General features: G+C 39.2%; 1 protein-coding gene across 1 annotated transcript in view; it reads left to right on the top strand.

Annotated features, from left to right (window-relative positions):
- The window catches only part of LOC128942244 (collagen alpha-1(XV) chain-like), a 114,341-nt gene that overhangs the window by 79,307 nt on the left and 19,773 nt on the right, over positions 1 to 15,261 (top strand). The window contains exons 23-29 of the mRNA XM_054284560.1: positions 2,566 to 2,631; positions 4,426 to 4,461; positions 6,991 to 7,053; positions 9,027 to 9,104; positions 9,227 to 9,262; positions 13,274 to 13,327; positions 13,426 to 13,485. Of these exons, the coding sequence (XP_054140535.1) occupies positions 2,566 to 2,631; positions 4,426 to 4,461; positions 6,991 to 7,053; positions 9,027 to 9,104; positions 9,227 to 9,262; positions 13,274 to 13,327; positions 13,426 to 13,485 (393 nt within the window). The remainder of the gene's footprint in view (positions 1 to 2,565; positions 2,632 to 4,425; positions 4,462 to 6,990; positions 7,054 to 9,026; positions 9,105 to 9,226; positions 9,263 to 13,273; positions 13,328 to 13,425; positions 13,486 to 15,261) is intronic.

The following is a 15,261-nucleotide window of genomic DNA, read 5'->3' as shown; positions in this document are numbered from 1 at the left end:
ATCAGAAGATTTCTCTGAGAACTTGGTGTACTGTATTTTGATACAGTTAATGAAATGTGTGGGGAAGTATATGTCACCATGGATGACATTGAATTCTTTCTATCTCACAAATGTTTGTGTAAGAACAGGACATTTGTTTGCAGTAATTTTGCTGAGATAGACATTAAATTATCCAAGTGTGTTTTGTTGACTCAGTCTCTCATCTATCATAGTAAGCTTCCAATATGGAAAAGAGCTATTGTAAGCAGACCTATCAATTGCAGTTGGAATTGCGGAACTAAAATAAATAACACTGCCAGCTGTTGTAATATGGATATTGGCTTGATGTAGATAGAGCAGCAGAGATCAGTGATCTGGGTGAACCACAGGGCACTTAGATTACTCTCCAGGTCAGGGTCATTCACTTAACCATTGTGTAGCCAAGAACAATACTTCTTGGGCTACAGAAGTCCAATGGACTAATCCATCAAAGTTGGAAGGAAGTTTTCTTAAGGGCTATGTGGCTACAACTAAACCAACTTTATGTAGCTTGACAAAAAAATAAGCAAATTAAGAGTTAGTTCAGTTTCAGCACTGTTGAAATATTTAGAGCTGACATGGACAGCTGTGGCTCAGGGCCAGGCCTCACCAGTAAGCATCTGGCTGATAGCACATTGATTGAGCTGCGCTGAAAAGTGGACCTTGGTTTCCTTCCCATTTCACCTGGCTCCTATGTGAATGGAGGGGATATGGTTCCTTCAAGAACCACTTCTCATACCATGAAAATAAGTGTTAGGGGACAACTGAGGTCTGCAGTGGAACCCATCCGTTTCCAGGCTTCTGCAGTTGCCGCCAGCAATGTGGGTCTCAAAGGCTTCCTGTCCTTACTGCCTCTTCTGTTGCCTCTTGTGATTGATCAGGAAGTCTGCTCTGACTCATCATGTTTTAAAAAAAAGTGTTCCTCTGTTTGCTGCTGCTTGATATTCCAAAACACTAAAATCAATATTTCTCATCCTATATTGACTCTTTCACTCTTTCAGAGCATAGTTGCTGATACTCAGTGCATTTTCATGAGTGGAATCGTGATAACCAGAAAACCATAATATTTGTTGCTATGATTTTATCACACAAATTTAGTTTGTTATAGTACAGAAGTAATTTTGAATAGAGAAATGCTATTGGATTTAAATTTCAAACCTTTGTTTTTATTGGATTTAAATTTCAAACCTTTTATTTTTAAACCTTTATTTTTGGCTGGCACTATTTACCCATAGTTTAGGTAGAAGAAACAAAAGTCACAAAGAAAGGTTAATGCTGAAGGTGTAAAGCAGATGTCAAAATATTTTGTTCAGCCTGTCTTTCTATAATTCTGATAAGGCCAGAATTTCTATAATTCTGACAAGGAATTTCTATATTATAGAATTTCTATAATTCTGACAAGGCCTTTTGGATGCAAAGCTGAAGCTTTACTTTGAAACGAACCCAGACAATCATCCTAAAATATAACAGTGAAGAAAATATGGAAAGCAATGTTGTCCTTACTATTGTAGTTAGCACTTTCTGAACTAATTCAATGTGTTGAAGAGTTATATTACTGGAGTGTTGTTATTAAAGCCGTTTGCACATCCAAACTCAAATTATATACCTGGAGGAGGTTGTGAAGAGTGCAATCTTTTCCTCTAATCATCACTCTTCTACCTTTTGTTTTCAAATGTTCTTCAGCATTATTTTCTGACTTTCATTCATAGCAAATGTTGGAAAATATTGTGGTCTGGTCATGTTGATCTACACATGGTTGCAGGCTGTAAAAGAGGCATTCAAATCTCACCAAACCTCAGTGACAACGTGTTTATTCATGGGCTAAGTAAATCCCTGCCACCTGAAGGCATGCCCTGTCCTGACATTGAGGAGTCCTGGACCAGAGCTCCGAAGTCCCTGTCCACCTTCATTATTAGGATTCTGTAATTGAATTGTGCAGAAATGCCTGGGCTAATGGGGAGCTCACCAATTCCAGGATAGGAAGCAGTGCAATTGCACTGTGCTGTTCAGGCATCCTGAGACTCGATGCTGGGTGGTGCAGGAGCTGGTCCCCGTCACAGTTTGGGGTTCCAGGCTAGTTTCAGACACAGCAGTGTGATCAGTGCTGACTTAGGAATCACAGCATGGTGCTGCATGGTGAGATGCAGACATGTCCAGAATATAATTAAAACTTCAACTCTGCAGCAGAGGATGAGTATGCTCAGACTGATTCCCCATCTTAGAATGCTAGTGACACACTGGAGCATAAAACCTCCATTTGATCCTTATCTTACTGAGGAGAAATGGCTTCAGGCTGCAAAATTTGGTGTCATAGCTTTAAAATTAAAAACGTGACTCAGTTAATTAAATTTCTAAAAGCATTCTGAGATCTTTACAGAATAAATGTAAAAGGAATTCTAGGTTTTTTTATTCCAGATGTATAAAGAAAATTAGAAGTAGAGAGCCTTTTCTGTCACCTTATTTATCTTTGGGGGTTTTTCACAGTTATAAAGAGATAATTTACCTTTCTACCATTTGAAATAACCTGTTTCTTAACACCTTTTTCAGTTACTTCTCAATGAGACTTATGGAATTTCTAATTTTACTGAAATTAAAGGACTGCTTGGGCCTCCAGTGAGTATATGCTGCTTTATTAAATCTTCATATTTGCTCTATCTTGAACATCTTCTTTTGAGTATCAACTTGAGATGAATTTCCTGTACTTTAGGATTGTGTTTCTGCTAACTTCAGCACCAAACTCTATGGAAGTACTTTCAGGTAAAGCTCAGTTCTGTGTGAACAAACTACTTTTACACATTTATATGAAATAAATTGGCTTATCTCTGATTCTGAACTATATGCTCAGAATTATAGAATGTAGAACTGTTGCAAAAATAGAGTCCAAGATTTACATTTCTTCCAACTTTTTTTCCTTCTTGTTTTTCAAGTTACAAAGTATTGGGATAAAAAGTATTTTGCTCAGTTCTGCTTGAGACTTCAACTAGAAATGCTAGGCTCCTGTCTATTAGTTTAGTCTCACACAAGTTATAGCTGTGAATGAAAAACTAGGTATTTCATAAGACAACAAAAGATGTGAAATTGAGGTTCTCTTCTAGCTGCAAAATAGTTCAGTCAAATACTTGAAATGCTGAATGCTTCTTGGTAATGATTTGAAGTTCCTAGGACTGGATCCAAAGAGAAATCTACCTTTTCCGGTCATGGAGTCTATTCAAACTTTCCCAAAAGTGTTGCAATTTGCAAAAAGTTAACCACCACAAATTAAGCACCTTACTTTACAGCTAGTTTAATTTGTGAATTCTAGTTTGTGTATTTAATTTTGTCTGTTTTCTTGTTGATCAGCACAGTGATCTCCTCCACATTAAATCCCTGATGAAACAAAGAAAGAATGTTAATGGCCAATAGCAGAATTTCATTCTACATAAAGTTTGCAAAAACTTTGTATCTTATTATTAAAGCTGCCCCAAAACAAATATTTACTGAATGTGTCATTGAACTGGGAAGAAGGGCATTAGCTCCAGCAGCAGCTTGTAACTTTTTTCTGCTAGCCTAGCATGGATCTTTCCCACTTGTTAAACCATAGGACAACTTCATCTTATTGTGGCTGCATCCAGCCATGCTTATGAGTAAAACAGTTTTCATGGAGGGGTATTTTCATGTATTTCCCAAAGACCTGGTTCTTTTAATCCCTGAACGTAATAGGATGCCAGGACAGTATGGGTCCCCTTGTGTGAGCTCTGCCACAGTACTTGCTACAGGTAATTCAAACCTTTGTTTTGTGATAGATGTGAGAGTCACATTCCCACAAAAAAAGAAGCAGGTTCTGTAGCTTGAAGAGGAGTTGCACTGAGAAAGATTTGAACCTCAGTCTTAAAGCTCTAACCCTTGTCAGGTGCAGTCTCATAGTGGATGGGGAAATAAACATTCTGCTGATCTGAACCAGAATTAAAGTGTCTCTCTGCAGTTGCCAGAGCAGGGCAATCTTAAATGTGCCCAATACAAATCCCAATCTGTGATTCTATTCACAGCCTATAACACAAATCTGTTTTCTATCCAAAGACATCCATGACCAAAATGGGAAAGGTGAGTGGCTGCTGTGGTCTCTGTGCCAGCATCTGGAAAAGATTCAGAGAAGGCTGAATAATGGCTGCATGCTTTTCATATGTAGAAAATGTCTTCCTTTTTCAGTCTTTTCTGGATCTCTGCCTCACCAGTTTTTGAGAGTAAATGCTAAATTAGAAGCATAGGGTGTTGTGGAGGTTCACACCTTTACTGTCAATGGAATGAAGTTCTTAATTCAGTAGCAGATGAGTTGATATTCGCAAATCACACAATACATGAAAAATGCATATTCTGTTTTGCAAGTCTGTAATATGTGTTTGTAAGGATGTGAGTTTTTTAATTTTGCAGGGGCCAGATGGCAAGCCAGGTCTACCAGGATTTTCTGTAAGTATTAATTGCCTAGGATTTAAATGTATTTCCTAGGATTTTTAAGTATTTTTCAATACAGTTTAATGTTTTTTAAATGTATCTTTTTCACAATTTTCATGAAGTCTAATAAATTATCATAGAGGGTGCTGCAAGTCTTAGGAAGTTACCAACTGAGCTAGAAATTTATTTTGTTGGAAACGAAGTATGTTCTTCTAGGCTCATCTCTGTCAGTTCTGTAGTTTAAATATCAGTGTAATTAATGGAAAATTATTACCTAAGGAAAGGCCTATGCTGTATAAGAGAAACAGATGGAACAAATGGAATTGTAAATGTTGTCTGCGTGTATATGTATGTAACTGTGTTATTCCTCAGGCTTTTTTGTCACCACTACAGAATACAGGAAAGCCCTATAAGATGTTGCCTTTTTATTTTATCCTTTAGGAAATATTTATGATTTTTCATAATAACATACCAGGGCTATCATATAATCATTTCACAACCATAGTATCAAAAGGTGCCTTTTGCTGTGCTACTTACCTATTGCGCTCAGACTGCCATGCAAACCTGTTTAAGCATCTTCATCGATGACTTAGACATGGGACTTAGATACCAACTTTGCAGATGGTACAAAATTGGGAAGTGCTGTTAACTCCCTCCAAGGCAGAAAGAGCCTGCAGAGATAACTACATAAATCAGAGGGCTGAAGGATCACCAGCTGTATGATGTTCAACAAGGGAAAGGGGCACATTCTGCACATGGGATGGTCACCCTGGTTGTGCATGTAGACCAGGGAATGAGATGTTGAAGAGCAATGCCAGGGAAAAAGACCTGGAGGTCCTGGTTGGTCTCAGGGTGAATCTGAGTCAGCAGTGCCCTGGCAGCCAGGAGGGCCAACTGTGTCCTGGGGGCAGCAGGCACAGCATCACCAGCCAGGCAAGGGAGGGGATTGTCCCCTCTGCTCTGGGCTGGGGCAGCCTCACCTCGAGTGCTGGGGACAGTTTTGAGTGCCACAATATAAGAAAGACATTAAACTGTTAGAGACTGTCCAAAGGAGGCCTGTGAAGATGGAAAGGGCCTTGAAGGGAAGCCGTGTGAGGAGCAGCTGAGGTCATTTGGTCTGTTCAGCCTGGAGCAGAGGAGATGGAGGGGAGACCTCGTTGCAGTCAACAACTTCCTTGTGAGGGGAAGATGAGAGGCAGACGCTGCTCCCTTCTCTGTGGTGACCAGTGACAGGACCTGAGGGAATGGCCTGAAGTTGTGTATGGGGAGGTTTAGGTTGGATATTAGCAAAAGGTTCTTCACCACAGATTTGTTGGGCACTGGAACAGGCTCCACAGGGAAATGGTCACAGCACCAAGCCTGACAGAGTTCAATGAGGGTTTAGACAATGCTCTCAGGCACATGGAGTGACTCTTGGGGTCACTGGGCAGAGCCAAGAGCTGGACTTTGATGATCCTTGTAGGTCTCTTCCAACTCAGAATACTCTGTGATTCTGTGATTATTTAGCTTATGACTTCGGAAGGTATTGTTCTAATTATTGTGTTCATATTCTGTGTGATGGGATGGAATTACTTTCCCTTGTTATGATAGTTTGACAGTTCAGAGTATGCATATGGTCTCAGGATCCTTTGTCTATTGCCTGAGAACAATTAAGCAGAAAAATGGGAAAGCTGACAAAAGGTGTGAGCAAAATGCTGGCAAATTGCCCAAAATTCCACGGAAGGCTGCTTGCTGAGTCCTGAATGTCATGGACTGCAAAGAAAGGTGGGGGGGGGGGGGGGGGGGGAAACTCCTCAGACATACATTTCATTTGAAAAAAGCTGATAATATTCAGAAGAGGATATAATGAATTCTTGGTCTCTGTCCCTTATAGAATTTCTACAGACATGAAAATACCAGTCTTGGTCTCACCTCATGTATTTTATTTATCTCTTGACAAATGCAGAAATTATGTAGACTTGAGTTTAGATCTTAGTGGGCAAAAAGAATGCTTCTGAGTGCTCTTGGAAGATTCTAAAGTACAATTTGATCTGATGGGAATGCTTTCCCCACAAAGCCGATAAAGAAATAATCTTGTTTTCAAATAGATAAACTCTATTTCATATACTCTTTTTTTTCTTTTTTTTCTTTTTTTTTTTTTAACATACTGTTAAAAATACACCTTCAGAAATTCTGTTGAAAATCAATCTGGCTGAATGATCATGGAGAGAGGATTGAGTACAGAACAAATAGAGAATTTTAAGTTGAATTTCCACTCTTAATAATGTTTGCATGTTTCCCTTTGTGAATGTATGTGTCATCTACACTGTGATAAACATCAGGTATTTTTCATTTTGGTCTTTCTAAAAGACTTTCCTTATGTAATATCTGGTTTAGGGAATAACTTTATTCAGAGAGCAATTGAGTCTTGTAAGAATTCTTAGATTGCAAGCAAAGTGATTTAAGTTCAAGTTTGCCAGTAATTTAAAATTACATTTAGTAAAATACCTAGTTCCATATTGTTCACAAATATCACTGTGGATTTATGTACTTGTTTTTGCCTAGGGCCCTCGGGGTCCGAAGGGTGATACTGGTTTGCCTGGATCACAAGGACCTAAAGGACAACAGGTATGAAAAAATGCATAGGGGAAAGTATAGACTGAGAAATGTGTTAGATGACAAGTACTTAGTGACATTAGAAGTTTAATGATTCTAATTTTTGTGGGAATTGGGATTTTAATAAAAATGTGAAAAATGTACTAGGGGGAACGTGAAAATGCTAAATGACATCCTCTGATATAATCTTACCAAGAGCTAATCTTCCTGCACCAGTGTTGAAATTCATCAGTGCAGTATGCACTTATCAGGTTTATTCTCTTTAAACATTAAACATGAAGTGACCTCTTCTTGCCAGCTGATTGTTGTACTAACACCCTGGGATCCTATCCAAAAGCCCAAATAAAAAAAAAAGATCGATCTTTTTCTCCTCCTATGCCAGAGAGGGCTTTGCCTACAGAATGAAGACTGCAATTTTCTATTCCCAAAGTTTAAGACTTGAGGCGCTCTCTTCTTAGGATTCTTTCTCCTGTTTCTTCACAAAAAGTGTGTATTTTATAGCTCTGCAGAGAGGGTACTAAAGACTGACTCTGTTCTTCTGTAAATACTTCAGCTGTTCCATTTTTTTCCCCTTCTTATCAACCTTCAGGAAGCAGGGGAGAGGAACATCTAATATATTGGGGATACCAAGAAAGAAAAAAAAACACTTTCTGCTTAGCTGAGCTCCCTTTCTCACAAGTAATAGGAAGACTTGGAAATGGTTAATTATGGTTTAAATGAGGTAGCAGATGAACAGCATTGTCATTGCTCAGAAGGAAAGCTCTCAGGCTATATATACCAGTCCCTGCTTATCATAAGGTTTCCCGTTCTTATACAAAATGCATTAAATGATCAAGCTCAACCTTAGAACTAGTTGGGTGATTTTTGGTTTAGATTGTGGAGGTTTTTACTTTTGTTTTTTTACTTGGTGCTCTTTGTTTGCTTCTGGTGTCCACACTGGCAAGAACTCAAAGCTTTGAAAGCATTTAATTTTGGATGCACCAAAAACATAGTGATGTATCTGATGGTGTTTCTGAGCTGTGAACACCAGGCTACGCTCAAGAGTGATGGAGTTTGGTAACTCCAGTGAAGATGTACAGACACCTTTACTTAAAGGATCATCAAATTCAACCTCAGGTCCATAAATCCTCACAGTAGATAAAGTCGGTGAAGCCAACCAAGTCTTAGGGAGACTCCAAAGTATCCAAAGTATCTTCAGGGAGACTTCAAAGACTCACAACAGTTTAAGAACCTGTGAGAAGTACTGAGTTACAGCACCTAGAATTCAATGAAAGGTCTATAACCTGGACTGGCATTTTAATCAGCAATGCAATTGCTAGCTTCAAGCTAGATTTCTTCCATGACATCTTGGGAAAGATGTTGTTGCAAGCTGCCTGAGGTAGGAAGTGGAAAGTTACAGCTGAATGATCCAGCCTGGGAACCATGCGCTTAGCACTGAGAAGTGATTATTTGTGGTGGTGGAACAGGATTTCAGAGGGTCACAGTTTGAGTGCTGGGACTTGACCTTCAGTAAAGTTAATGAGGTTGCATCATGCAAGGTACGTAGAGAGAATGATTCATGCTTTCCTGATAGTAAAATCTGTACATTTACTGGTCTATCAAGACGGGACATTTCCAGCAGGTTTACTGACCATTAAGCTGATGGTACACAAGAAGACGCCAATAACCTGTCTGCCTTTGCAGAGACCTTTTGTGAACACAGCATGTTTCACATACTTACTCTATGGAGAGCAAATTAAGTCTTTTTAGAAAAATAAGAACTTATTCTTCTCAGGGAGATATTTTTAGTGCACTTTGTTATGTTTTTAGAAAGATCATCTCTTTTCTTCCCCAGAATCAAGATTCACCCTACTCATACTGATATCACTTTATGTTTGATATCACAGCATGACTAATCTGTCATACTTCAAACAAAAGTAGTGCTGCCTTGACTTCCGATTCACTGGGAACTGCTTTGTAAACAGTAATTACTCTGATAATTGCAGGGTGAAAAGGGAGAACCAGGAGCTATCATTTCTGCTGATGGATCTTTAACTGAATTATTAGGAAGAAAAGGGGAGAAGGTGAGCTAATACTGTGTTGTGCTCCTCCAGAATTATTTGGTGGCCATGTTACCAGCCACCTCTGCTAGACATTGCAGGAATTCTCCTTGTCATTGCTCTCTCTCTGTGTTGGTCCTCAACAGGGCGAAGCTGGAGTGATGGGACCAATGGGACCAATGGTAAGATGATTTCAAAGATGAATTGTTTTTTATTTTTTAATTTTGCTTTGGCCTTACAAATATTAGTAAATGTAAAGGTAGCATGGTTAGCTTTTCTTTCCTTCTGAGTAGGGATGATAAGGAGTATTTGTGCTTCAGGGCCGTCAGTGTCCTTCAGAAAAGAATGTGCTTGTTACATATGTGGTGCTGTAACTACTGATTTGATGCAGAGCTTAAATTCTGGTAGAATAAATGTATCTGTTACTGTCTAAGATAACTGTGAAATATCATCAGAGCTAAAAACTTAAATGATTTTTGGCTCTGAGTGAACTGGGTTTGTTTAGCTCTGAAGATAAAAGACTAAGAGGAGCTCTAATTGCTCCCTGCTGTGGTCTGAAAGGGAATCATTAAAAAAAAAGTCAGGTCCTTCTCAGATGGGCACAGGAAAATGACAAGTAACAAAGATGTTGTGACATATGTAAATATAAAGGCAAAAATTCATGTTGAAATTGATTAAACACAGAAATAAGTGCCCAGAGAGATGATGGATTCTGGAACAAGGTGTTGAGTGGCATGACCTAACCTACAAGCCTAACATACAAGTTTGTCTTGTAAGCAAGGGGTTGAGCAAGAGGATCCCTCTCTTTCCACCTAAATTATTCTCTGTTTATATGATTTACATTAAAACAACTAATTGCATTGGCTCAATTTCTGTCAATGCCAATAAATTGCAACTGTGTTGGATTCTGAGAAAGCTGTACACTAGGCAGCAGAGTAGGACCATGTACCAAAATCAGGATTTAGAGGCCTTCTTTCAGGTATTTGGTCTGATACTTTTGACTGGACATGGAAGGTCATAAGAAAGCACAATGAATTAGTTATAAAATAAGAACAGTTGCCCAGACTCAGCAGTGTTAGGGCGCCAATTTCTTCTAGTCTAGTATTCAAAAAATCAAGGATGTCAAGGATGTTTCTTTGCTTCTGCTTTTCATGTAGCCTGGTCACTGTTGTGCCTTAGTGAATGTTAGTGGGGTGTTGACATTTCTGCACATCGAGGTACATAGGAGATTTTTACATCAGTTTCTGTAGCCTTCCAAAGGGGATAACTGGGTCTGCTGAGTAACTTCTTTTTAATTACTGTGTATCAGAATACCCTAAGGAGGCTATCCTAACTTACCAGAAAGGATGCTCCTTTCCTTCTCTTTGTATGACTGCAAGATGATCTACCCTTTTGACTTGACACAGAATAACTTTGAATGAAAGTGGACTTCAGAGATGATCTTGAGCACATCAGTGCCTGGAGCAGGTCTCTTAAAATCAGGAACTTGTCAAGTGAAGTTTTCAACAACTCTTAGGATAGAAATTCCACAACCTTTCTGGGCAGCACATTCCAAACGTTTGACAAACTCTGAAGTAAAAAAAATTGTCCTTATATTTATTTGGAATTCCTCATGTTCTGGCTTGTGTTCACTGCTACTTGCTGTGCAGCCTGCATCCAGCGGACATGTCCTTTTCCTCTTAGCCCCAAACTTTGTGTTTTACATCTCCTTTTATACTGCCTTCATACACTTCAGCAAGCAGACAAGGAAGTTCTTGCCAGCACTGGTGGGAATGGTTACACTTCAGGAAAGTTTGGCACAGGGAGCCTGTCTCAAAGCTTTGCTCAGCCAGTTCTCTTCTGAGCGCAGTACTCAGATTTGATCATCACTGCTAATGGGGTGGTACAATATGTTGTATTTCTATGGGTGTTGTCCCATAGAAAAAAAACCATCTGTAGTTAGTGTGAGGCCTGTGCAGCAAAAGTACACAGATTTCAAGTGCTGTGTCAGAGACCCTGACAGATAACTTATTGAAGGTTTTAGTGCAATGGTTCTGTTCCAGTTTGCTCCAAAGGAGTCTCTGGCCCAGGAACAACTTTGAGGCAGTGAGGGACTCTGATTGTTCCTCTCTGCTTTTAGACCCATACACAGATTTCCAGAATTTAAAATCAAATCCCAAGTCGTTGCTCTGCTCCTCTTTGAGACTTTAGGTAGACAGAAGGTAGGATCGCAGGAGTTTGGAGCACAAGGAGCTACAGAGAAGTAGTAGTTTCGCAGATGAGAACTAGGGATAGTCAAGAGGTCAGTACAATTGTTAGCAAAAGCAGAAGCAACAGACTGAATCCAAGCTCCTGCCACCAGGGAAGTGAGGATCTTTTACATGCTGTTCCCTGTGGGTGAAGGAAATGGCTGCATATCACTGAAGGAGAGCACTTAGTGAGAACCTCAGTGTCCAGATCTACTGTGCTGGTGTAAAAGAAACTTTTGTGGTAAGCAAAACTCCTGTGGCTTCCACGCTTCCTTCTTTCACTTCTAGCTGTGACTGCTGGCTTCTCTCAGGGAGTTGCTAACACCTGACAGACTGGGCTAGCACTTAAAGAGAATAATAAAGGTGGCCCCAGCTGAGTCAACTCTCGCATTGGTAATGTTTGAAATCCCAGTTAAAGCATGGGATCAGACACTGCTCTCTATTTAAACTGAAAAAGTCTGTTTCTAGTTGTTCTCACTGCTGATTAAAGTTCAGATTTTCATAATCTTTAAAGGCTCAGGTACCAGAGAGTGAAATAGGAAAATGCTTTTGGATTGCCTTTTTTTAACATTTTTGATTGGGTTTTTTTTTCCCCCAAACTTCATTACTGGATGTGGTATCATGGAAATGTGAAGTTTGAAATTTTGGGGCACAATATTGAAATTTGAAATTCACCAGCAATCTCTTGCCTGATTGAGACACAGGCATTAACTTTGTCCACAAGGGTAGAAATTACCTTCAAACAGGAAATAAAATAGAAGATTAATAAAAGTCTTAACAGCTGCAAGTAGTTTCAGCTGACATTAGTGAGCTTTAAATTCCGATTACAATGGTGACATTATAAATTAATATGTTCATATGGTAATTGCTTATGAATTTCAGGTCTAATCCAGTTTTCAATTTCAGCAGGAGAAAAATTACGACAATTAATCCATGAATTTCAGCTAGATAATAAGAGAAATTATCTTCTTCATCAGATCAATTTTTCATTAATGTACGTATCACTTTTCACTGAAAAGATATCATGTGAAGGGTTAAACACACCCACTGTCACATGTAAGTAGTATCTGTGTGAGATCTACAGACAGATTATTTAACAAGTAATGCAAGAAGGAGTTTCTCAGCATTTCAGCGGACTGAAAAAAGGAAATGAAACCAGAAAGGCTGACACAAATGTAAAGAGTTTGTCTAGACCCTTGTGGTTTCGGTAAGTTTCAGGAAGCTGACATGAGTTGAAAGTTTGTAGATCCTCAGATTTGCTGCTTTTTGTTGATCACTTGCAGGCTGCCTGGAAGCTGCATGCTTGCAAATGCCCCATCATAGGCCATCCATAGTCCTGGACCACCTTTCCCAGGCAGCCTGCTTGTCCCCTCTTTTTGCAGTGGCTTGTATTACTTTTTGGAGCCTGGTGAATCTGTCAAACCTGTATAAAGAAGGAACAATTCTGTTTCAACTATCAGCCTCATGAATCCACAAACCCAGGCTTGTGTGAGGCGAGTAGAAGCCTGGCACTGCATGAATTCTTAGCCAATCCACAGATATTTCCTCACAGAGCATGTTTAAAAAATAATTAGAAATAAGAAAGTGGGGGGGGGGGGGGGTGGAAAGAAGATGAACAAAGAAAGAAGATGAACAAAGCATATATCTCAAACTTTCTTTTCTTTTCCTGACTGATGCATTTAATTTTTCTTCAGTAGATGGTGAGCCAGTTTTGAATTGCATGCCCTACAAGGGTCTGGGAATTCAGACTTCATTTCAGATAGGTGGTCTTTTCCAAACCAGAGCTGTTACATGCAGTCCTCACCTTCTGAGATCACTCAGTAGAGCAAGCAGGGAGGATGTTCTCTGCAGTCACAGGCAATCACAGACTGATTTTTAATGTAGATATAAAATTATGTTTCTTATTCTTAATAATCAAATATAGATCAACAAAATGGGCCACAATTACTTTTTTTTGTTGTTCAGGGACCAATAGGACCTACTGGACCCAAAGGAGAGCTTGGCTTCCCAGGACGCCCTGTATGTATTATGCTCTCAAGTGGGATAAAGTGGGAAATCTTGCTTCTGACAAGATATATGACTTGTTTATAATAATAAATTATTTCTACTTACTTCAGGGCCGTCCAGGACTGAATGGCCTGAGAGGTGTGAAAGGTGATCGAGGTGAAGCATTTAATGTAAGTTTTTTGTATTTCATTTAGTTGCAAAATAAAATCTGTTAAAATCTGAAGTCTGATTTATACTGATTCCTTTCAAATGATGATGGGACTGAAAACCTGAAATGTTCTAGAAGTAATTGTGTTTCTGCTACTTTTCCTCTCTAGCAGCAGTCATTTAAAAGTCAGCTTCTGGCTCTGTCTGGGCAGTTCTTGCAGATACACATAGTTGTGTCAGCTCCCAGGTGTAACAGTTATGTGTGACACTCTCTGCTACCATTGCACCTTCAAATAGCAAAAGATTTGGAATTCCAGACTTTTTAATATGTGTCAAGAAGTTCCTGATCCAGGCCACCAGTGTGACCTCGCATGATGTGAAGATACTCCCACAGGCTCTGACCTTTCTAACCCAGATACAAATGGCACTTGAGCATATCACAGGGAAGTGGTATCTACCTTACTAACAAGGAGACACTCACTAATACCTGCTACCTGCTATGGTTGCCATGTGCAAGTGTCCAAAACAATGACCTCTGCATAGGTGACAGCATATTCATGCTCACCTCAGCCTGTAATTGTGGAATGACAAGTGATGAAGCAAGCTCCTGTTGCTGCAAGTCTGTTCTCATGAAAAGATTTCAGACAAGTTGTCTCATGACAAACGTTGAAACTGGACAGCACAAGAGCTAGCACTGCTGAGCATAGACAATAAGCTTCACAACAGCAGAGTCATTTGTGTGGTTGTTCTGATGTCATGCAACAATCTGTGCTAGGAAAATTGGTACCCATGCCACAATAGCAGCTAATGCTATTTCATCTGCATCAGAGATAATGCTGAATAAAAGTTACAAGCGTATGTTACTGAGCTAGCATAAAGTCAGTATCACTGTACTTCATTAGAGAAATTTTTATAAATGGATTCTGTTATAAGAAGCCTCTGGTTCTAGTTTGCTCAAAAGAAAAAAAAATATGACACACAAACTACAAGGCACAAGTGTCTTGTCCATCTAGATAATAAATATAAGTGAGATGATACTGCTTTATGTGAGTAGCAGGGAGACTGAGAATTGGTAAGTATCTTTACAGAATTAGTAAGTATTTAGGTATCTCCACAGTAAAAAAAGACCAGGTACTGAATGTGGCTTACACCCCTAGAAGAAGGTATAAATAGAAATATAGTTCCTAGAAAGTGAAAACAAACAAATTAGATAAATTCTAATTGGAAGAAAATGACAGGAAAAATTACTACCCACTGAGAGAAAATATAAGAGTAGATTTTCCTTTCCTCCATAACCTCAAAAATATTAATGTTTGTTTTCTGGATTGTCTGTCTTAACCATACAAAAGCTATTGTAGCACGTACAAATAGATGAAGTACATCAGGCTGACAGGTTAAAGCAAACAAGTAAACAAAGGAGGCTACATGTTCTAGTCATCCTTCCTGGAGTGCTCAGGGAAGATGAAGTCTAATGGATCTCTAATTATTGATGAGATGACATATGTCACCATACAGAAACTTGCATTGATGTGGACTGGAAGGTGAACACAACCTTGTGCCAAGTTTTCAAATTACACAGCTCAGAGCTGACATCTATTTTTTGTAAAAGGCAATCATACCCTCTAGCAGGGCTCCTCAGCGTTGCTAATTAGCATGCACCTATCTGACTGGCACTTGAAAATTTATAAGTTTTAGCAGTCTTGAGAGATCTAGATCAGTGTAGAAAACCTAATTTTCCTTGGATGAGAGATAAACTCTTTAATTTGTTTCAATAAGCAGTGCTTTAGGTGCTCCGGTTT

The sequence above is a fragment of the Melozone crissalis genome, unplaced genomic scaffold (genome assembly GCF_028551555.1).
Source record: "Melozone crissalis strain CALT ecotype California unplaced genomic scaffold, PUWL_Pcris_2 ptg000042l_1, whole genome shotgun sequence".
Taxonomy (NCBI): domain Eukaryota; kingdom Metazoa; phylum Chordata; class Aves; order Passeriformes; family Passerellidae; genus Melozone; species Melozone crissalis.
Note: the sequence above shows the minus strand (reverse complement) of the source record. Positions and strands in the feature narration are given on the sequence as shown.